Here is a 20,453-nt window from a genome sequence, read left to right as displayed (position 1 = left end):
GTTATATAATTATATTTAAAAGCTAAATATGTTCATTAGATTCATTATAATTTATGTTGATTCATATTTATATTATTTTCGACCTAATCTCCAAACAATGGAACTACCTAGGTAACCCTTATGATATTCTTCTGTTACCCTCGAAACCCGTGTTCCCGCAGGGATTCTCCGCAGTTACGTTGGCTTCCGATTCACTCCGTAGACCACGCCATGTCGGAGCAAGGGGAAACTATTACACGTAATTTTTTATATATATCTTATACTCATCAAAAGCTCATGCTCTATGGCTACAAAAGAGATACATTGATTATAGCACAGTACGGGATACACGCATTTTCCAATGCTTGCCAAAAAAGATAGAATGGGGGAACAGTCGACAGCCGCGCGCACGGGCGGAGATCCATCCTCCGATACAAAGACATGTCGAACATGGCTATAGAAAGAGTAGCTGGCAATAAAATCGACTTCTAGGTCGTGCGATGGATATCGCCGTCCGTGCGTAGATATCAAATCATTCCCGGTCGGGCAACAAGTACACCTATGACTTCTCGGCAGGGGGGCTCTGGACGAAGCCCTTGCCTTCGTAACCCTCTTTGCTGATGCCGTGGATGGGGTTGATCTTCTCTTTCTGTAGTCGGATAGGTTAGCATCGTCCAAGTTGGCTGGGGCAGAGACTTCTCCCGACTGCGATCGGAAAGGAGGGGAAGGGATATGTACCAGAGCATATTCGTTGGAGGCCTCCTGCCACTCCTTGGACATGGTGCCGGGCTGCTTGCCGGCAAAGGCGTGAATGGCGTAGAAGACAGCAACGGAGACGGCAGTGAGCTGGAGAACCTTGGCGAACACGCGCAAGCCCTCACCCTTGGGGGCCTGGGCGCGGGGACCGTGGGCACCGAAGGCAATGTAGTAAGCTGTAGCAAAAAAAGAATTGAGGTCAGCGAAAGATGACTACTTATAAAGACAATTGTGGATGTTCGAGGGGTCAAGCCATCCCGAGACCAATAACCTCGGAAGGCTCAGGGTAGTCGAAGCGAAAGGCTGCCTTTCAAGCCCACCTCTTCTAGGGATATCACATACCGGCCTTCTTCTCCTGGAGGGTCAACGAGTGCCAGTCGACCTTCATGCGGTCACGGAGCTGCATCCAGAGCTCGGCCTGCTCCTGAGGGGGCATGCCCTCCCAGCGCTTCTCGATGTTGGCGAGGGTAGGGTTGGGGATGGCATGGTCCGAAGCAGCGCGGGTCTGCAGGGCGTTCACAGAGGCAGTCGGGGCAGCACGGATGGCCGCGGTGCTGCGAGGGACAGCGCGAGAGATGGTGCGAAGAAACATTGTGCGGCAGGCGGGAGGTGGCAGCACCACGTCGAAATCGGGTTCAATTGAGGTAATTAGAGGGAGGTCGAGAGGTTGAAAGCCAGAGAGCACGCCAGGGCACGGCTTAGGAGAGAGTGGAGGAGGATCGTGGATGGGGAATGACTTGAAGACGTTTCTTGTGGTTTGAGGTGGAAAGGCGAGGATCCGGTCGGGACTAGCGCAGTTTTGGTTTGGCTGCCTCCTCATTGGTTCATCGCCCAAACCGGCTCTCTCTGCTAGTGAGCATCATCATCATTTTCAAATATGGCATGATGTTGATATCTTTTGGCTGATGCACTTTTGGTTTTTTAATTTCGACCGTCATTATTCCTCTATTCGCAAATTTCCCCAGTTTCAGTCAGTCGCTCAAGTCTTTTGACCATCGTCGGAATCTTTAGCCGCCTTTATCACCTTGCCCCAGTCAAGCAATAACTTCGCAGGAAGAGCCAGGAGTTGTCCGGTTTGCTTTTTCACTATTCTACAATTCAACCAGCATCCCGAGGTTCTCGTCACCCACCATGTGCAAAATAAACCAACAGGCTGCAAGATTCGGTGCCCGGTTACCCAAATACCCTCAAACCTGAGGTAAAAAAATCATTCAGAACAATTGGAACAAGCTGGAAGTGAAATCAAGACTCTTTCAGGCCTCTCGCGAAATGAAAACAAACACGGGCCAAGTCGTAACGGTCTTGCATTGCAACTAAGAAGAAAGTGGGAGAACGATGTGCAGAGAAGGATATGAATTGATCGTTCCGCGGCGCCGTCAAGGGCGCACCCCTATCAGTCGCGCAGCCCGGATCCAGCCGGCGCTATCATCTATGCCTTGCCACCACTGGCCTCCTTCAGGACTGTCTTCCACTCGATATCGGACTTGTCATCGGCGTGGATGGAAGTGACAACGTTGAGGGCGTTCTTGAGAACCTCGCGGGTGCTGGCGTAGATCATGGACCACTGAAAATGAAATTAGTTATTGCGTTTGAGCCTGGGGCTGAGCCTGGGTCTGGTGGGAATCTTACGAGAGTGGGGGTCTCGCTAGGCACCCAGGAGATGAAGATAATCTTGGAGCTGTGAGAACAATCAAGTCAGCGGGGGGGTTGTCTAAGAAACAATTGCGAAGATGGGAGTGCGCACCGCTTGCCCTCGCCGGCAATCTCGTACTCGACATCGTAGACGGCGTAACGGGGAGAGGCGCGGCCCTGGCTGTCCTTGGCATCGGCGAGCTCGTTGCGGAAGACCTCGTAGTCCTGGTCCTTGCCGACTGAGTCTACGACAACCGACTTCTTGTCGTCGGCGATCTTGTAGATGATGTACTTGGTCTTTCCGTGGCTGCGGCTGAAGTCTTGGAAGGTAGTGATGCAGTCATCCTGGATCTGGACACTGTAGGGGGGCGAATGTCAATAAATGGTGAAAGTGAGGGGAAATAGGTCGCGAGCGCGGGAACCGACGACGACTTACCCGGATGCGAGCTGCGCAATATCATAGTCAGTACTGGATGTTGTATGCCATGAGTTTGGGGAGGTCAATACTAACCGACATGATGGCTTATGTAGATGGGGGAGACAGAAAAGGACGGGGCTGTCTAGTGTTATGTCAGTGGCTGAGATGGCCAAACTCAGGGGGTCCCTCGAGCTTCTTGGTTTGACATGAGAAGTCAAAGTAGCATGCCCTCCAATGACTTACAGGGATTGAAGGAGGCGGAGATCGAGCAACGGAGACGGATGAGACGGGGAAGATGGAGTTTGAGGGGTGAATTGTTTCCCAGGTGTTGCCATGGCCATAGTGGGGGTGGCTGCACGTGATATCAGACTTTTGATAAATTCAAGTGCTCGGTACCTGTTTACAAGTTGAATAGCGTGTAGATAATTGATCTTATAAGGGTTGTTTTTAGGATTTTTAGAATTTCCGAGGCTGTTAGGGGGTTTGACTTGGAAAATGGGGGAAATGACATATAGTGACTGGTGTACGAGCTGATATGGAACAATATTTGTGTCCTCATGAGTTTTTTCCTTTTGCAGTCTTGAAGTACCAGGTACTCCGGACATTATGTACACCAGGGTTTGAAATCACATCATCTTAGGCTGTAGCTGCATAACATGTACTACGTACATACCTACAACATATGTAGATGTTCGAGGTGAGCCTCCAATGTGGGTGTCTGCGGGCTAAAATTGGCCGGGTCAACCATGGGACACGTCAGTGGCTATTTTTGTCCTGGCCCACCATGTACTTTGTGGTTGATGCATACAGCAAGTGGTTTTTACTATGCCTACTATTTTACTGTCTAATCGTAGATATTCAATATAAACATATAACTCGGCAAGGGTAAGAATGTAACTTCATAACCAAAATATATATCCTCACATACAACCCGAAAAGTGTATATATATAACTTCATATCGAACTGATATATATATTTGAACAAAAATCCCAAAAAAACATAAATATCACATCTGACAAATTCATTTCTCATTCCTAAATCCATAAACAACATTAAACGGACCTTAGTATGTAGCTATGCGCCACTCCCAATCCCAACCCCAACCCCTAGGACCTAGATACATACAAACACAACCAAAGCCTAAACCTTCGCCGCCGGCGCAAACTTAGCCCTCATCTTATCCGCCACCAACTTCTCATCATAAATGAAATTAACACTCTCATGCGCAGCAGTCGCCTCCGCCCAACGCTTGAACCTAGGAGCCTGCTCGAGCAAAGTCGACAACTTAGCAGAAACAAGACCATGCTCGGGCTTCGCAAAGCTCAAAATCCTCAACAAGAACGATCCCGACTGAACCTCCGCCAGGGTCAATTTCTCACTACCACCAAAGAACGGACCCTTGCCCTCTGTGTCTGCCAGAAGGGGCTCAACCTCCTTCACGACGGCAGCGACAAGCTGCTCGGCGGCGGCATCGCGCTCGGTCTCATCGGCAGCACGGATACTGGCGAAGAGGGATGGGAGGACTTTGCTGAAGAAGGCGTCGACGAAGAAGCTGAGACGGGCGCGGTAGAGGGCGTTTTCGGTTGGGGAGGACGGGGGGAGGAGGTGAGTTTGGTGGGCGTCTGCGAGGAATTGGGCCACGATGCCGGATTCGGTTACGATGGTTCCATCGTAGGTGATGGTGGGGACGAGGCCGCGCTGTTGGTGAGGTTAGTATATGGGTTATAGTGTATGAGGCGTGGTATGTAGTGTAGGTGGTGTGTAGATAAAAAGAGTGGGGTGTTGGGGGAAGAGGGCTCGTCACTTACTGGGTTGATCTCCAGATACCACGGCTCGCGCGGTGTGTTCAGGTCGATTATGACTTCTTCATACTCGAGGCCGATTTCCTTGAGGGCGATGTGTGCGCGGTGAGCCCAAGGGCACAGGTGGTTGGTGTAGAGGACGATCTTTGGGGAGGACATGATGGATTGATGTGTGGTAATTGTATAGAAGTACCTAAGAGTTAGGGAGGGAAGTTATATAGAAGAAGACACGCCATTATAAATGACATTGCGAAATGAGGGGTTGGATTAGTAAAATGCAATTGTTAATCAATCGCGAAATCGAGCTTAACTCCGTTGCCGTTCCCCGTTCCGCGTTTCGCGGCTAAGGAGCAGATGTGGGGGAAAGGGGGGGGGGGGGGCTGAAGAAAACCTTGGAATGATCCTTTGATTATATATCAAAGGTAATAGAGGCAATAGAGAAATTATTGTACCTTAATTAAGGTCCTTGGATAAAATTGGTCTAATTATGTACATACATTAAAGCGTGCACTATATGTGTCCGATATCTTCTGATCAACCTTCAGCGGCGCTCATCCATCGGGGTATAGAAGTAGTCTCAAGTGGCAAACCGAGGTGTAGTACGTAAAAAGACCGGAAATGTGCTCTAGGAGCAAAGAGCACATTGACCGAGCCCGATGCGCCAGCGACCGGTTCCACACGGATCAAGTGGAAGAAGATAATGGGGAAAAAAAGTGTCAAAATAAGGAAAAGACGAGATGACCGTCATAAAATGGGGGGTATATCGAATACGAGTATAAAATGAGCATTGAGTCGATTGTTGAGATCGTTTGGGGGGATGGCCAGCCGGGGCGTAAAAAGCACAGGACGGAAGAGAAGGATCAACGCGCTGTCGTCAAGACGTAATTTGGCATGAAAACTGAGAATTGAGAACTGTGCTCAAACTTCCTCGTCTTCCTGGCCGCCATCGATGATCTTGTGCCAGTGCTGCGGTAGACAGATGCAGACCAAGGGGAAGGCCTTGATCTCGCCTGACGGCATGGGCGACGGAGGATGCATCCGTGAGCCATTCGAGACACCACTGTCGCGTTGTTCACGGTAGTGCATGTCTTGGTCCTCGGCGCGCTCGGGGAGTCGCACACCCGTCGCCCAGCCATCGTCCCAGATGCCAATTACCCTCAACATCTCACCTCGGTCGAGTTCGAATTCGTCACCTGCGCGTGGCGAGTACGCCCAAAGGACGGCAACCTTGTCGCCAGCGTGAATCTCATCTTGAGAGTAGTAGTCGCGGAAATAAGACAGCTGCTCAGATCGACCACTGGTGACTGCTTCGGGGGAAGAGTATTGGTTTGTCGGGCCGGAGCGAGGCGAGCTGTCGCTTTCTAGTCCAGCCAGAACCGAGTTGCTCGAGAGTGAGCCATGACGTTTGCCGGTTACTGGTGGGATTCTCTTGGACATAGCTCCTGGACTGGCGCCCGTGCCTTCTGAGTCTGACGTGTCGCTATACTTGGCTCCACTGCCGTACATTGCCGCGGAAGTGCGCGAATAGGCGGGCGATGATTGACTGGGCATTTCGCGAAGGGCAGACATCCGTGTGACTCGACCTCCTGGCACCATGTTGTACGACGTTGGGCTTGGGGGCTGCTGCATTGATGGCGATCCGCCCTTTCTTTGTGGGTTTGGTTGGTTGAGTGCAGCTTCGTTTTGGGTCCCACGACGACGGCGGCGGCGCATGAAAATGCAAAGGAAGGCGAGGAGAGCAGCTAGAATGGCAGCTCCTGCAACGGCGCCAATTACGATCCCGGCAATTGCGCCGCCCGACAAACCATGGCTAGGACTTCCAGTGGCGGAGGGCGATGGCGTGAGAGGTGGTAGAGTAACAGTCGGTACTGCGACACCGTCACAGCGACTCGTGGCGTTGGATTTCGTGCAGCAGCTATCGGTTCCGTTGGCACAAAAAGTGCAGAGACCAATGGTATTTGTCGCAAAGCCGCAGTTGTCCGGCTCATTCGCAGCTCCCTTGATACAATCCCCAGAAAGGGCGTTGGATGGCTTTTCGCAGATGGTCAATTCGGCGTAGATTAGGTCCGTGTAGTTCTTGTCGCTGCTGGTGCATAACTCTGTATTTGCCATGGTCTCCTGCTCACTCCGGGCCCAAAGTGCGCATGTATCGACGCAAATTGGTACCGATTCAGCCGTGGAAAGTTTGCAGTCGGATATGGAGCTTTGCACGACACTGCTGCACAAAACACTGGTTGTATACTGGGCATAGTAGTTGGTGGGCGCGCTCGAATTCATGCCTTGGCATCCCAGTAAGTCATCATACCTGGGCCTGTTAGTGACTCTTCTCCCGATCCATTGGTGCTAACACATACTTTGTCGAAATATATGATCCATTGATGTAGTTCTTTAATGAATTATCGAAATCCGTCAGATTCGATACGCTTTTAAGGAAAGGGCTAGCAGTGCATTGTCAGCAATTGTTTTTCCTTTCCCATGCCTAATCGGGCACGTTTTGACTCACAAGTCGGCATATAGACTAGAACTGGTTGAAATGGACGAGCTACCCCAGGCCGGGCAGGCACTTGACCCCTTGAGGGAAATGCAGTTTGGCATGCCGGGCAATATTGGGGGTCTGGCCTTGTAAATGGCCCCCCTTTGGGTTATATCGGCGCGGAATGTGTCAGGCTGCGATCGAGAATGTTTCCAGGCGTGATGCGAATCGGATATTCGAATAGGAGAATCGGATAGAATGTGTCGACCCCAGGTCGAAACTCAAGCTCGAAAAGAAGAAAAACGCGTGAAAGGCAGGTAAACGAGTGACTCGGGGTTCTCAATGCCCGGAAGGAAAGGTCAACCGAGCCCCGTAGGCCTGAATTCGAAAAACGGAGAAAGAGATGACAAGACGAAGTTCTAAGACTGGAAAAGACAAGATTAGACCTTCGAGATGGTCTGGGCTTGTGGGTAACAGGGGGGCTAGGGAGATGAACTGCTGGGAAAAAAGGGCAATTATGAAACACGGGAAATAGGCATAATCGGCTGTACAGAATCAGACACGCTAAGGTCAATCTTGTTATATTATTCCACCCGGAGTAGATGGAACTTGAAGAAAGACAATAACTAATATCATAAAAAAAGGGGGGGGGGGAGAGAAGTAGGTCCGCGTTGTTTACCTTTTTTTTCTTCTCTCTCTTTATTCTCCGGACTCTTTGGGTATCCAAATTCAATTGGGACTGAATTTCTACCTGGTACATAGATTGTACTATAAAATACAACATACGACAATGACAACGGTTATCGAAGTGAATTATGATTGGCGTCTATTGTCAGATTCTGATTCTGTTCATCACCAGCCTCGCTAGTGACCCGTTAGCGGCTAAGGGAGACGATCGTTATCACCCTTTGCCGTCTGGAAAAACTCGAAAACTTGGGGAAACTACCAGTCTCTGGAGCTTAACAGTAATTTCCCGAATTCCCCTTGCTTCCTGCACAGAATTTGGCAAATAGGTGTAGCACATTTCAACGTATGTGAGCTATCGGATGAGAATGCGAGGGACATATGCACTTGGGACGGCATGCGGAGTACAGGGTACCTGGTCGCAAGCAGCAGGTACCCGGTAGCCGCATGTACCAGGTACTTACAAAACTTAGTACGTGTTAGTCGTAACTCCCCCCCACTTGGGCAGATATCTGATAAGTCTGATTTCGACTTGTATAGATCAGTAAATGTACTTACACCTTACTTTGAAATAGATAGAAAGTGTATAGAAAGTTATACAATATGCTAATTAACTAACTACATGTATGTATGATGTACAATGTAGGGCTCTGGCGAATTATAGATCGGTCATGTGACCATTGACATCATCTGATCTGGACCAGGCTGCCGTCAGACAATCTGCGACTCGTCCAAACGGTGGAAAACCTCTCTAACCATTGCCACAAATCTCCAGTGTGCTTGATACGACTCACATTTTTCTATCAGATCTCAGAGATACCGTGAGCCATGTGCAGCTCCGACATTTTCCTAGCGGTCCTCGCTGTCTTCTTCCCACCTATCGCAGGTAAGTCCCAACCCGCAAACCCACCTACACTCGGTAGTCACAATGCTAACCAAACCCTTGCATCAACAGTCTGGGTCAAGACTGGGTTCTGCACTGCAGACTCGATTATCAACATAACCCTCACTCTGCTCTGCTTCTTCCCGGGTCTCATTCACGCATGGTACATCATCCTCAAGTATCCGGAACCAAACGATGATGATGTAGCCTACGAGCCCATCCCCGGTGGCGGGAGTCGACGTCGCGATCTGGAGAACGGCAATGTTACCTATTACTATGTCTCTCACCAGCCTGTCCAACACCCCTCCCAGCGCGGATATGGCACAGTCAACCCTCAAGGCCAGCAGGCGCCTGCTCCGGCGAATAAATCACACAACCAGACTGAAGATAGTGGGAATGCGGGGAGCAGCAGCGCGCCCCCGCCACCCACTTATGCTGAGGCTGTGAAGGGTGACAACAAGGTGCAGAGTCAGGAATGAGCATGAAGCTCGACTCGTTGGCTGTGCTTGTGGGTGGCGTCCTCGGCTTGCCATTGTCTCATCGGCTACTTTTCTACCCGGTTGTACTATCCATACCCCTCCGCTTTGCTGTTCTTGTACACGCACTTCCTAAGAACTGCATCGTTATGTTATGACTTGACGAAGGAATGTGCTATGTAATTCTGAATTTTTGATTTTGTTCACTGATTGTGGATGTTCTTCGATTGTATGTTCTTTATAGGGCTTTGGACGCGTGATACTATACCAATACTTTTTTTATTCTAGCCTTGGCGGCTTCAGCACTAACTAGGCCCTTGGGTTGACAAGCCCTAGATATAAATCACTACTAAAGCCCCACTTAAATAATTTCCACGTTGAAAAGTGGTTATCTTTTTTTTGAATTCTTGTGGCGTAGAATTCAGTGAAGAGTAAAGGGTAGTAGTATATTGATCCTGACAATCGATATATCACCTTTACTAGAACCGAAAATCTAGTGTTCTCACATGGCTCGGAGCACAAGGTGTGTATTAAGAAACTAGAAAGTTGCTTGGTACCCAAGAGTTTAGGCATCAGTTACTTCTCGCTCTAACTAACCAACTCTCGGAGTTATGCCTTGCTAGATACGCAGTTCTAGTGTTTTAAATACACACTGAAGGATAATGTATTGATTAAATGCCATTCGCGTGTGTATTTCTCCGCATATTGCGGGAAATACTAATAAAGCCTCAGGTTTCAGCCTCCTACGTCGGCACTACCTAGGGCCGATGTTTATTTAGCCTCACATGTGCCAATGTAAGGCGGGTTAAGAATTGCGATGCCTAGCATTCGCTAATCTGAGATCGCCATCGAGACTACGGAGTAGAACTGACGCCAAAAAACTAGTGTCGGCCTAGCTTCCACCGCATTCCTTCTCTTTTATAGTACTATGACTGACCGGGAGTTCGTATTTAAGAAAATCGACAGACTGATCCTACGTGAATGGGCCTGTCTTTTGACTCGTGAGAAAAGTACACGAACTAGCAATACGGCCTCCGGTAGGATCACCGGGCTGCGACTAAGCCCAAACAATCAATTTGAACATAACAGGAAACGCCGACAGCGCCAACGGCGCCATGTCTTACTATCCTTGTCAATTCGTAGTCAATTCGTAATCACGTCCTTAGCCATACACTAGGCATCGAGAAACAGTACTATGATAATCTACCTAGTGGAATAAACTACCCTCCGCAAATACCAACAACCCACCAAATTCCAGACATCTAGTTCGGTACGGAGTACATCTTCCCCAGCGTGAGATGTTCTTTGACTAGGCTTCTCTTAGTAGGGTAACATCATAGCAAATTCTCAGGGATATACGCACTGTTTTTAGGGGTATTTATTTTGTTATCTTCCACGAATCATCACGGGTTTGCACCAAAGCGCGAGTCAACTGTCAACACAGAACAGGCAACAAGGGGAATCTTATTTAACTCATCGTATTGACCTCAAAGTGTTAGGATTTATATACAACATATCAATTTCTGTTCCTGAATCCACTCTCTTCGGGCCACAGAGCCTCAATTCAACCCGATCCTGTGCCTGGCATGGAATTGTCAAGATGCATGAACGACGTTTCCTTTGGTCCTGCAGTCGAAGGTTGCCGCGGAAACTTTGACTTTACGCTGAAGTTCGAAAAAATCATCCTCTCGATACTGCCGTCCGCTATTTTCATTGCATTGTCGGTCCCTCGAGGCAATTACCTCGCTCGCAGACCGATAATAGTGGGTGGCACAACCTTCCGATTTACCAAGATCGTTTGTTTTCATTCGGCCCCTACTGAACATTGGAACAGCTTGACTAATATACTTTGGAATCTATGAAGGCAGCAGGGGCAATCTACGCAGTCTTACAGCTTGCTCTCTTCATTATTGGCAGCATTGAACCATCCGAACTGCGCGGATTGTCCATCGCAGCCGACGTGCTAAGCTTTGTTGTGGCGATAGCCATATCCGTCCTGATTTCTCTAGAGCATTCCCGCTCACCCCGACCCTCTATCTTGCTCAGCGCCTTTCTCTCCCTGACTATCCTCTTTGATATCGCGCAAGTGCGATCCCTCTGGCTGCTGGCCCAGAGCCATAATGAGATTACCTATGTGAGGATTTTCACGGCGGCCATCGTCTGGAAGGCTGTTCTGGTCTTGTTACAATCACTACATCTCCAGAGCTGGTTATCCTGGGACCGGAAAACGCATAGTCCCGAAGAAACCACTGGGCTGTATGGACTAGGCAGCTTCTTCTGGCTCAACCCCCTCTTCCTGTCAGGATACAAAACGGTTCTGAATTTGTCAGATCTCTTTCCACTTGACAATAGTGTCTCTGTGGAGACCCTTCAAGCATCCTTTGGCCAGTATATAAAGCGCGTCGGTTTTAACGGAGACAAAAATGGCTTGACGAAAACACTTTTTCGCGCATTGGCAGTCCCAATCTTGCTGCCAATGGCTCCCCGTATTGCCCTGATTGGATTTACATTATGTCAACCTTTGCTTATCGAGGCCGTCTTGAACTCGCTCGAGGAACCTCAAAACTACTTGACTACCAATAAGGGCTACGGTTTGATTGGTGCTACGATACTAGTCTACATAGGAATGCCACTGGCTACTGCCCTTTATTGGTATCTGCATGAACGAGCCTTATTCATGTCACGAGCACTTTTGGTCTCTGCTATATACGACAAGACGATCAACGCACAGACTTCGGCCGCGGACGACTCGGCGGCTGTTACGCTTATGAGCAGTGATGTCGAAAGGATCAGGATGGGTCTCATGCAGCTTCACGAGTTCTGGGCAAATCCTATCCAGGTAGCTATTGTGTGCTGGTTACTTCAGCGTCAGCTTGGCACGGCATTTGTGGCTCCTGTGGTGGTCGTCCTTATTTGCATCGTCGCCTCGACTGTCCTAATGCGTTTTATTGGCCCGAGGCAAATGGCTTGGATGAAAGGCATCCAGAGGCGGGTCGGTCATACAGCGAATGTCATTGGTAATATGAAACACTTGAAGATATCTGGGCTCACCGCACCTGTTGAAGAGTCAATTCAAAGGCTGCGTCTTGAAGAGTTGAAGGCTGGAGGCCACTTCCGTGCTTTTCTCGTCGGTTCTGTGGGAATTGGATTCACGCCAGTTCTCTTGGGCCCTATCTTTGCATTCGCTCTCTCATCTCGCGAACTGAATGTTACGACTATCTTCACGTCACTGTCATATCTCCAGCTTCTCTCAGGGCCATTGTCATTGCTATTCCAAGTTCTTCCTCAGTTGCTTGCGGCATTTTCATGTCTATCACGAATTCAGCTGTTCCTTGAGAAAGAGCCTAGGGAGGACTTCCGTCAGATTTTGGGAACAAACGCATTGTCTGAGAAAGAGCATTCGAGTGAAAAATTGCCATCGAGCGTGGAGATCAAGAACGCAGACTTTGGCTGGGAAAAGGATGTCTCGACTCTGAAGAACATCAATGTTTCCATGTCCCAGGGATTGAATATGGTTATTGGTCCCGTTGCCTCTGGGAAGTCGACGTTATGCAAAGCTTTGCTCGGAGAAACTCCCATTGCATCTGGAGAAGTCCTCATACGAACCAAATATCGCAGGATCGGATACTGCGATCAAGTTTCCTTCCTCCCCAACGAAAGTATTAGGGACACCATCATAGGCTTCTCAATTTTTGATGAGGAAAGATATGCCAATGTCATTGAAGCAACAATGCTCTCACAGGACCTGCCTCTTCTCTCCAAAGGAGACCAAACCAAGATCGGCAGTGACGGACTCGCTCTCAGTGGTGGACAGAAACAGCGAATCTCACTTGCAAGAGCATTGTATCGGCAATGTGACGTGCTTATTCTTGACGATGCCCTTGGTGGACTAGACTCCAACACAGAAGAACACATTTTCCATAATGTTTTTGGACCTTCAGGAATCCTCAAGGCAAGAGAGGCGGTTGTGATACTTTGTACAAACGCCATCCGACACCTCCCATCAGCCGATTATATCGTTGCACTGGGAACTGACGGTACCGTTGTGGAACAAGGTCGTTTCCCTGATCTTGTTGCGAATCGCCAATACGTCCATAGCCTTGGAGTCCAGGCTGACACGAACGGTATATCTCATCCGACAACAACAACAACACCCAAGATACCACAGTCTGGGATTGAGATTCAAACGAAGTCAGCTCAGGCAAGCACTACCGACGATGAAGCATCCGTTGCCGAAACCGATGGCAAGAAATCGAGCAGAAAACTGGGTGACCTTTCCATCTTCGCACACTACTGCCGGAGCATTGGTACTTTCTGGCTCATCAGCTTCTTCTCGATTGGTCTTCTTTGCGGATTCTTTTACAACTTCCCTACGATCTGGTTAAGCTACTGGAGCACGGATTCTTTCACTCGACCGAAGTCTTTCTACATTGGCATATATGCCCTTTTCCAATGTCTGGCCTTGACTACAGTCATCAGCGAGGCAGCCATCGGCATGCTATTAATCATTCGCAATGCTGGGTCACGTCTACACGAGGCCGCTCTGCGAACAGTTATTTCCGCCCCGCTGCGTTTCTTATCTCAGACAGACACGGGCATCGTCACAAATCTGTTTTCCCAGGATATGACGCTTCTCGATGGTGAGCTTCCACAGGCTTTGATCAATACGTCCCTACAAACCTGGATCGCGGTAGGCGGGGCGGCAGTGGTTGCAACATCATCTCCCTATATTCTCGTCACTTATCCCTTCATTGTGGCGATTCTTTACGGCGTTCAGAGATTCTATCTCCGCACATCTCGCCAGCTTCGGCTCTTGGATCTAGAGGCAAAGAGCCCGCTTTAGTATGTTTCTCTTGCTACTGTATTGTGGTATCCTTTACTAACCTTTAATGTCTCTAGCACACACTTCTTGGATACGATCAAAGGCGCAGCCACCCTGCGAGCTTTTGGTTGGATAGAGGACTCCGTCTCTGTAAACAATGCTCTCCTAGACACCTCGCAACGCCCTGCTTATCAGTTGAGCATGATACAGCGATGGCTATCCTTTGTGCTCGACATGGTCGTGGCGATTATTGCATTGTTAGTGGTCACTCTTACTACTCAGCTTCGGCCCAACACAGGCTTCACCGGTGCAAGTTTGGTGTCAATCATGACCCTTGGGAAAACTTTGGCTACTCTGGTGCAAATGTATACGTTGCTGGAGACTTCAATTGGGGCCGTCTACCGGTTAAAGTCTTATAGCGACAACACTGTTCCGGAAGATCTACCTGGCGAGGATGGCATTCCCCCAGCTGCATGGCCAGTGAAAGGTAGGATCGAAGTCAAAAATATGTCTGCATCATACAGCGGTGCCGAATCAACCGAGAAGTCGGAAGGCTCGGACAAGCTTGCACTTCGAGATCTCACATTCACAATTGAAGGGGGACAGAAAGTAGCTATTTGCGGAAGAACAGGAAGGTGAGTCTTAAAAAATGATCTTTAAACAGATCTATCGGTATGCATTAGTGCTTAAATGCTTAAAACTGACGATTACTTTCAACAGTGGTAAATCCTCCATCATCCTCCTCCTGCTACGCCTCTTAGACCCACTTCTTCCATGCACTGGCGAACTCACCATCGACGATGTCTCACTCCTGACAATCGACCGCTCCACGTTGCGCCGCCGGATTATTGCAGTGCCACAGGATTCAACATTCTTCCCCGACGGCACTTCCTTCCTTAAAAATCTCGACCCATTCAACGTCGCGAACGAGGAGGAGTGCCAGGCGGTGCTCGAGATGACAGGGTTATGGGCCCTGGTATCTGAGCGTGGGGGGCTCACGGCCGGACTGAGTGCCGACGGGCTTAGCCATGGCCAGAAACAGCTGTTCAACCTGGCAAGGGCGGTCCTGCGTCGGCGTGTTCATGCTCGGCATCTAGATGCCGAGATTGGGGATGCTTATATCAAGTCACGCACTTCCGCGGCTGAGGCTCCGGGTGATACTGGTGTCCTTATCCTGGACGAGGTCAACCGTGGTGTTGATATGGCGACACAGAAGACTATGCAGGATATTATACGGCGTGAGTTTGCAGGATACACTGTTGTTATGGTCAGCCATGGGCTCGACATGGTTATGGATTTCGATAAGGTTTTTGTTATGGATGAAGGTAGGCTCGTGGAAGAGGGCAAGCCGATGCAATTGGTTGATGAGGTGGATAGTCGGTTTAGAGAGCTGTGGATGGTTGGAAAGCATTGAAGTTCTCTCGGCAACTGAGTAGTTTGATCAGACCTATGATCTTTGTTCTCAGTCTGTCTCTGCTCTTGTTACATAGTTTCTTTCCCTTTGCTACATATATTTTCCTAGTGTTTCAATATTTTTGCTGCTTGTTGTCTTTCTTGGCATGTGTTCTGTAGCCGGAGCTATGGATGTCGGAAGTGGGATAACCTAGGAAACCCCATTTCACTAATATATCGGAACAGTAAATGAAATTAGCCAAATATGTGTATACTACACAATAGAAAATTTCAAGATTATATTCATAGAAACGTGCGAAACTTGCTACACTAACAGCAATCTGATAAGGCTATCCGAGGCCAAGTCCCGTCCCGAGATGATCCTCGTTCTCTTTAGCACCACCACCACCTCCTGCCACAAGCCTGTGGCCCTCGTTTTGGCCATGCAGTCTATGCCACAGCTGCTTAGGCAATCTTTCCGGTCAAGCCTCCAACTCACAAGCACTTCCTCCTCCCCAGTGCGGTCGCACTTCCGCCCTGCATTCTCCGTCACCAGATCGACTCCGCGGAGCTTCTCCGCCTGCGTACAATGCCAATTCCGCCGACAGCCAGGCATATATTCGGCCTTCAATGACCGAGAGAAGTTCTCCGCTGATACGGAGAGGTTAATCAGGGAAAAGGAGAAGGAACTGGCCGATCTGGAGCTCGCCGCGCGCGACCCGGCCCCGATCCCGGGTGTGGAGGCGGGCAGTTCCCTCGATTCAGTACCTCCTGTGACAGAAACCGATGAGACCACCGCACAACCACAGACAAAGGAGAATGAAAAGGAGCAGTCAGCTTCGGCTGAGGAAGATGCTAGTTCCGCTGGTACAAAGAGCGGGGGCCTGCCCTCGTACTTGGAAAGCCGTCGGTCAAAATGGTCCAAGCAGTTCAGCACAGTGATGGACAATGTGCAATCCAACGTTTTTGTAGCGGGTCAGCGTTTAAATGACCTGACTGGATATTCCAGCATCGAAGCTCTGAAGAACGATATCCAGTTCCACGGTATGTAGCATAGGACCACCGCCAAAAACCCAACCCGCTCAATCCCAGATACTAATCCCGCTCAACCATCCAGAGAGCCGACTCCGGACCGCCCGATTGAAGGTCAAGCAAGCCAAGGAAGAGTACGCTGCAGCAATTAACCGCCGCTCAACCTCCCAACGCGAAGTGAACGAGCTCCTCCAACGCAAGCATGCCTGGTCCTCAACAGACCTGGAACGATTCACCCTCCTCTACCGCAACGACCACACAAACGAGGTCGCCGAGACCGAAACCTCGCAAGCTCTATCAGCTGCAGAGCGCGAAGCCGAGGAGGCAGCCGGACAACTGAGCAAGAGCATCCTTTCCCGATACCACGAGGAGCAAGTCTGGTCTGACAAGATCCGCCGCATGTCGACATGGGGAACATGGGGTTTGATGGGCGTGAACGTCCTACTATTCCTTGTCTTCCAGATCCTCGTGGAGCCGTGGCGTCGGAAGCGACTCGTCAAGGGATTCGAGGATAAGGTTGTTGAAGCATTGGAGAAAGAGAAGGTCCTGAATCGCGCTATGTTTGCCGAGAGCGCTGTTTCGATCTCGGCGTTGCCGAATACCACCATCCTCCCCGAAGTTATTGATTCTACCGATGAGAACTTAGTCGAGACCGCTCCTTCTCTTTTGATTGAGCCGAAGCTTGCTGTGCCGGGGACAGATGCGGCTACTACGGGGTCTGTTATCTCGGTGACTGATGCTAATGCATCCCAGTCTCTCCAGACTCGTCTCGCGAACATTACTTCGCCGGTTCTGTCGCTCGAGTACTGGAAGCAGGTGGTTGGCGAGTTCTTCAGTGATCGCAGCATTGCTGCCTCCCAATACGATCTCACTGCTGTGGCTCTTCAGAGTGCGGCAGCTGGTGCAGCTGTGACGGGCCTACTCTTCGCCCTGATCCGATCTCGGTAAAACAATCATTTCCTTTGAGCATGTTATATTGCATTACCAGCGAGAACTCAATATCTGGTTCATGTTTGGTATTTTTTTGATAATAACTTGCCCTTTTGCTTGGGGTGGTTATACTTGTACATAGAATTGAGAAAAATAGATAAGCAGTTGGATATAAGCTTGGAATTGAATTTAGTGTACGACTACTTGAGCATTATTTGGATATATACCAAAACACCGAAGCATTGGCGTTAATTTTGGCTATTACAAAAGAACCAAAGAAGCGTTGATCTAGAACAAAAGAAATAACATGACTAGGTGATACACTAAATAAAGAACATATGTACTTAAGGAGACCATAGGATATCCTCTGAACTCCACAGCTCGTGTGTTTGCCATGGAGAAAGATCAAGATCCAGGAAGATAGGAACAAAGGAAGAAAGAGGCTCATTTTTTTGTCCATATTAAAACACAGGTCTCTTAATCTTGACAAGACACACGGCCGCTCTGTCTAAAAAAGGGGAAAAACAACACACACAAGCACAAGCACATACACAGATAGGTAGGACACATAATCCATCCATCTTTATCTCATCGACACTTCTAATGAGACAAGCCGCCCGTTGGCGGCGATCAAAAAAAGGGTGTATTCGAAATTCGCTTAACCGATAACCAGGGTCTCATCCTCGGGGAAGTTGTAGGCGGGAACCTCCAAGTTCAGAGGGGCAGGGCCCCTGCGAATACGACCGGAGATATCGTAGTGGGAACCGTGGCAGGGGCAGAACCAGCCGCCGTAGTCACCGGCCTCACCGATGGGGACACAACCCAAGTGGGTGCAGACACCTGTAGAGGGAGAAGGAGAGTTAGAATGTTGCAGCTTTGCGAATCGCAGGTTTACTTACCGAGCATGACGAGCCACTCGGGACGTTGGACGCGGTCCTCATCGGGCTGGGGGTCACGGAGACCCTCCCACTTAGCCTCACGGGCCTCATCGATCTCGCCCTGGGTGCGGTGACGGATGAAGACGGGCTTACCACGCCACTTGATGATGACCTGTTGGAAAGGGTGTTAGATAGGGATACTGGATACTGGCATGTGTCGAATGAGGTGGCGAATGGAAACACGTACGTTCTTGCCCTCGGGGATGGCACCGAGAGAGATCTCGACCTTGGCCTGGGCCAGGACATCGGCGGAGGCGGACATGTTGACCAGGAAATCTGGAGAGAAAGAAATAACATCAGTCGTGAGTTCAAAGTCGCTCGAATTTCCCCGATGATTCAATAATCTTGTTCAATCCCTTGTATTCCATGCCAATGTTGTTTCCCATCTCTTTCTGATTCGAGGAGTTCGCAAAAACCTACCCTGGACAGTAGCCTTGGCACCGACAGCGGTCGCCAGACCGAGGGAGCCGGCCATGAAGTAGGAGAAGACCTGGTTGGAGCGGGGCGAGTTGTTGGACTTGTACTTGCTGAAGTTGGGGATCTTCAGGGTCGAGCCACGCTCGTTAGCGCTGGCGAAGGGAGATTCGAAGGACGACTTCGCATCGGCAACTCCCCTCCGCTGCTGGCAGGAGGTGACGGCGGCGCGGGAAGTGGGCAGCTGCTGCCGAGCGACGGTGCGCAGCAGAGTGCTGGAAGCGGAGGAGAGCGACATTGTGAGGGCAATTGACCACGGAGGGAATTGAGCCGCGAGTTGTGGAGAGCGAGGTGAGGATAGAGGGTGGATGAAGTCGGAAGTTGAAGTTGGAGCCAGAGCTTTCGCTAGCGATCGGAATCACGGGGCCTGTCATTGGCTGATCAGTTCCCGTTCACTCCCTAACAAGAAAAACATTCTACATTTATACTATTTTGTATATAAGTTACATTAACTTATTTCTATTAATGATATTGTTGAATTATTGATGCTTATGTTTAAAACTGACTCGTCAATTGTATACTATCTCATTTTCTTTTCTGGCTAATATCTAACCCGACCCAATGCGACCATACAAATCCCAAAACCAATGCGCAGGGAAACCCATCAGAAAACTCCTATGCAAATAACAAGATTCAAGAAAACCAAAGGGACACTATGGAGCAATCAATCTTGCATTTCCACATCATGGTCATGGGTGGTCACGGGCTCGACTGTTCGGTCCGCAATCAACGCGCTTACAGGGACCATAGGCCGAGGAACCGACGGAGATGTTGCCTTTGAATCTTCTCTTTGTGGGGTGGCATCTCCCGTACCTGTGCCATTTTCTGGTGCCGGAGGTGCACCAGTACCGTTGAGAGTACGCTGGCCCTTCTCCATGGCGCCTTGATTCGCCGCATCCTTCGCCTTCTTCTCCTTGAATTGTTTGTAGGTCGTAGTCTTAGGGATCACGTCGGAAAGGAACTCGAGATTGTCGGTGTGTGATACCGCCGAAGCTATTGCACATTAGCATGCTGTTTGACTCTTGCCAACTATAGACATGATAGGCATAACCAACCGAGATCTTTGTACTGGACGGTCTTGCGTGGTTTTCGCTCAGATTTGACCACGTTGTGCCCTTGCTCAGCAAGGTATTGGATGAACATCTCCTAAATCTAGTATTAGCCGGTGTGCGAGGCATGGAGGTAGAGGGTTTGACGCACGGTAGCCATTGCGATAACGAAGGTTGCGTTGTTCGAACATTGTACGATATCCTCGTCCAACTGGATAATCTTCTTGATTCGAGCAACTATAGAAACGTGTTAGTATGTCACTCCAAAGTAATAGTAGTGTCTGGGACTTACTCGGAAGTGCGCTCTGTCCGGTGATCTCATCCGGCTCTCCCACGGTCTTTGGAGCCATGGTGTTTAATTCTGGTGCGATAAAGTATTGGCCAAACAAAAGGTTACAATTTGCAGCGCTAGTCCAGTATTCCCGTTGTAGACGTAAGTGGGTGCGATCGTGGAGTCGAGGAAGAGTAAAACGCGTGGCCGCGTTATCTCAGGAGGCTCCGTTATCGATCCATGGATACTTGGCGACTTCGCTTTGTCACATCATCTACTTTCAAGACCTCTATTTACCTCTTCTGAATTGTCGCTCATAAAGGTGTTGAACAGAATCACCTCAGGGAGATCTGACTTCAAATCCGGCGAGTTCGTCCTCTCGCAGCGAATTGCGACGTCCATCGCGGACACAAGAACAGATCATCGAGTCAACCTTAAATC

General features: G+C 49.5%; 9 protein-coding genes across 9 annotated transcripts; 3 read left to right on the top strand and 6 right to left on the bottom strand.

The window, feature by feature from the left end:
- Positions 1-538: 538 nt before the first annotated feature.
- Positions 539-1,555, bottom strand: N7455_004423 (cytochrome c oxidase subunit IV family protein; the record flags this gene model as incomplete). The annotated part of the gene is made up of 3 exons (XM_040958249.2): positions 539-628; positions 718-911; positions 1,078-1,555. 3 exons carry the CDS (start codon positions 1,553-1,555, stop codon positions 539-541), a joined length of 762 nt encoding a protein of 253 aa, XP_040811380.2.
- A 609-nt stretch (positions 1,556-2,164) lies between these two features.
- N7455_004422 (actin-binding ADF family protein) lies at positions 2,165-3,121 on the bottom strand (the record flags this gene model as incomplete). The annotated part of the gene is made up of 6 exons (XM_040958158.2): positions 3,029-3,121; positions 2,879-2,927; positions 2,804-2,814; positions 2,480-2,725; positions 2,365-2,413; positions 2,165-2,299 (listed from the first exon to the last, which is right to left on the bottom strand). The coding sequence occupies exons 2-6, from the start codon at positions 2,882-2,884 to the stop codon at positions 2,165-2,167; spliced, it is 447 nt and encodes a 148-aa protein (XP_040811428.1). The 5' UTR covers positions 2,885-2,927; positions 3,029-3,121.
- A 669-nt stretch (positions 3,122-3,790) lies between these two features.
- N7455_004421 (glutathione S-transferase family protein) lies at positions 3,791-4,812 on the bottom strand. The gene is made up of 2 exons (XM_040958267.2): positions 4,595-4,812; positions 3,791-4,484 (listed from the first exon to the last, which is right to left on the bottom strand). The coding sequence occupies exons 1-2, from the start codon at positions 4,745-4,747 to the stop codon at positions 3,927-3,929; spliced, it is 711 nt and encodes a 236-aa protein (XP_040811393.2). The 5' UTR covers positions 4,748-4,812; the 3' UTR covers positions 3,791-3,926.
- A 694-nt stretch (positions 4,813-5,506) lies between these two features.
- On the bottom strand, positions 5,507-7,183 carry N7455_004420 (SH3 domain protein; the record flags this gene model as incomplete). The annotated part of the gene is made up of 3 exons (XM_040958175.2): positions 5,507-6,893; positions 6,943-7,026; positions 7,092-7,183. The coding sequence occupies 3 exons, from the start codon at positions 7,181-7,183 to the stop codon at positions 5,507-5,509; spliced, it is 1,563 nt and encodes a 520-aa protein (XP_040811396.2).
- A 1,390-nt stretch (positions 7,184-8,573) lies between these two features.
- Positions 8,574-9,107, top strand: N7455_004419 (putative stress response RCI peptide; the record flags this gene model as incomplete). Its single annotated transcript, XM_040958172.2, has 2 exons — positions 8,574-8,631; positions 8,701-9,107. 2 exons carry the CDS (start codon positions 8,574-8,576, stop codon positions 9,105-9,107), a joined length of 465 nt encoding a protein of 154 aa, XP_040811388.2.
- Positions 9,108-10,962: 1,855 nt separating this feature from the next.
- N7455_004418 (uncharacterized protein) lies at positions 10,963-15,340 on the top strand (the record flags this gene model as incomplete). The annotated part of the gene is made up of 3 exons (XM_040958245.2): positions 10,963-13,946; positions 14,004-14,561; positions 14,647-15,340. 3 exons carry the CDS (start codon positions 10,963-10,965, stop codon positions 15,338-15,340), a joined length of 4,236 nt encoding a protein of 1,411 aa, XP_040811287.2.
- Positions 15,341-15,695: 355 nt separating this feature from the next.
- On the top strand, positions 15,696-17,298 carry she9 (putative mitochondrion biogenesis protein (She9); the record flags this gene model as incomplete). Its single annotated transcript, XM_065604796.1, has 2 exons — positions 15,696-16,362; positions 16,436-17,298. The coding sequence occupies 2 exons, from the start codon at positions 15,696-15,698 to the stop codon at positions 17,296-17,298; spliced, it is 1,530 nt and encodes a 509-aa protein (XP_065461696.1).
- Positions 17,299-17,938: 640 nt separating this feature from the next.
- rip1 (ubiquinol--cytochrome-c reductase catalytic subunit RIP1) lies at positions 17,939-18,930 on the bottom strand (the record flags this gene model as incomplete). The annotated part of the gene is made up of 4 exons (XM_040958209.2): positions 17,939-18,120; positions 18,180-18,330; positions 18,406-18,494; positions 18,639-18,930. 4 exons carry the CDS (start codon positions 18,928-18,930, stop codon positions 17,939-17,941), a joined length of 714 nt encoding a protein of 237 aa, XP_040811382.1.
- A 426-nt stretch (positions 18,931-19,356) lies between these two features.
- Positions 19,357-20,091, bottom strand: N7455_004415 (histone-fold domain-containing protein; the record flags this gene model as incomplete). The annotated part of the gene is made up of 4 exons (XM_040958134.2): positions 19,357-19,685; positions 19,748-19,838; positions 19,893-19,978; positions 20,034-20,091. The coding sequence occupies 4 exons, from the start codon at positions 20,089-20,091 to the stop codon at positions 19,357-19,359; spliced, it is 564 nt and encodes a 187-aa protein (XP_040811372.1).
- Between the last annotated feature and the right edge of the window lie 362 nt (positions 20,092-20,453).

The sequence above is a fragment of the Penicillium solitum genome, assembly GCF_028829755.1.
Source record: "Penicillium solitum strain IBT 25940 chromosome Unknown utg000003l_segment0_segment0, whole genome shotgun sequence".
Lineage (NCBI taxonomy): Eukaryota > Fungi > Ascomycota > Eurotiomycetes > Eurotiales > Aspergillaceae > Penicillium > Penicillium solitum.
The sequence above is the reverse complement of the archived record's forward strand: the minus strand, read 5'-3'. Positions and strand labels throughout refer to the sequence as shown.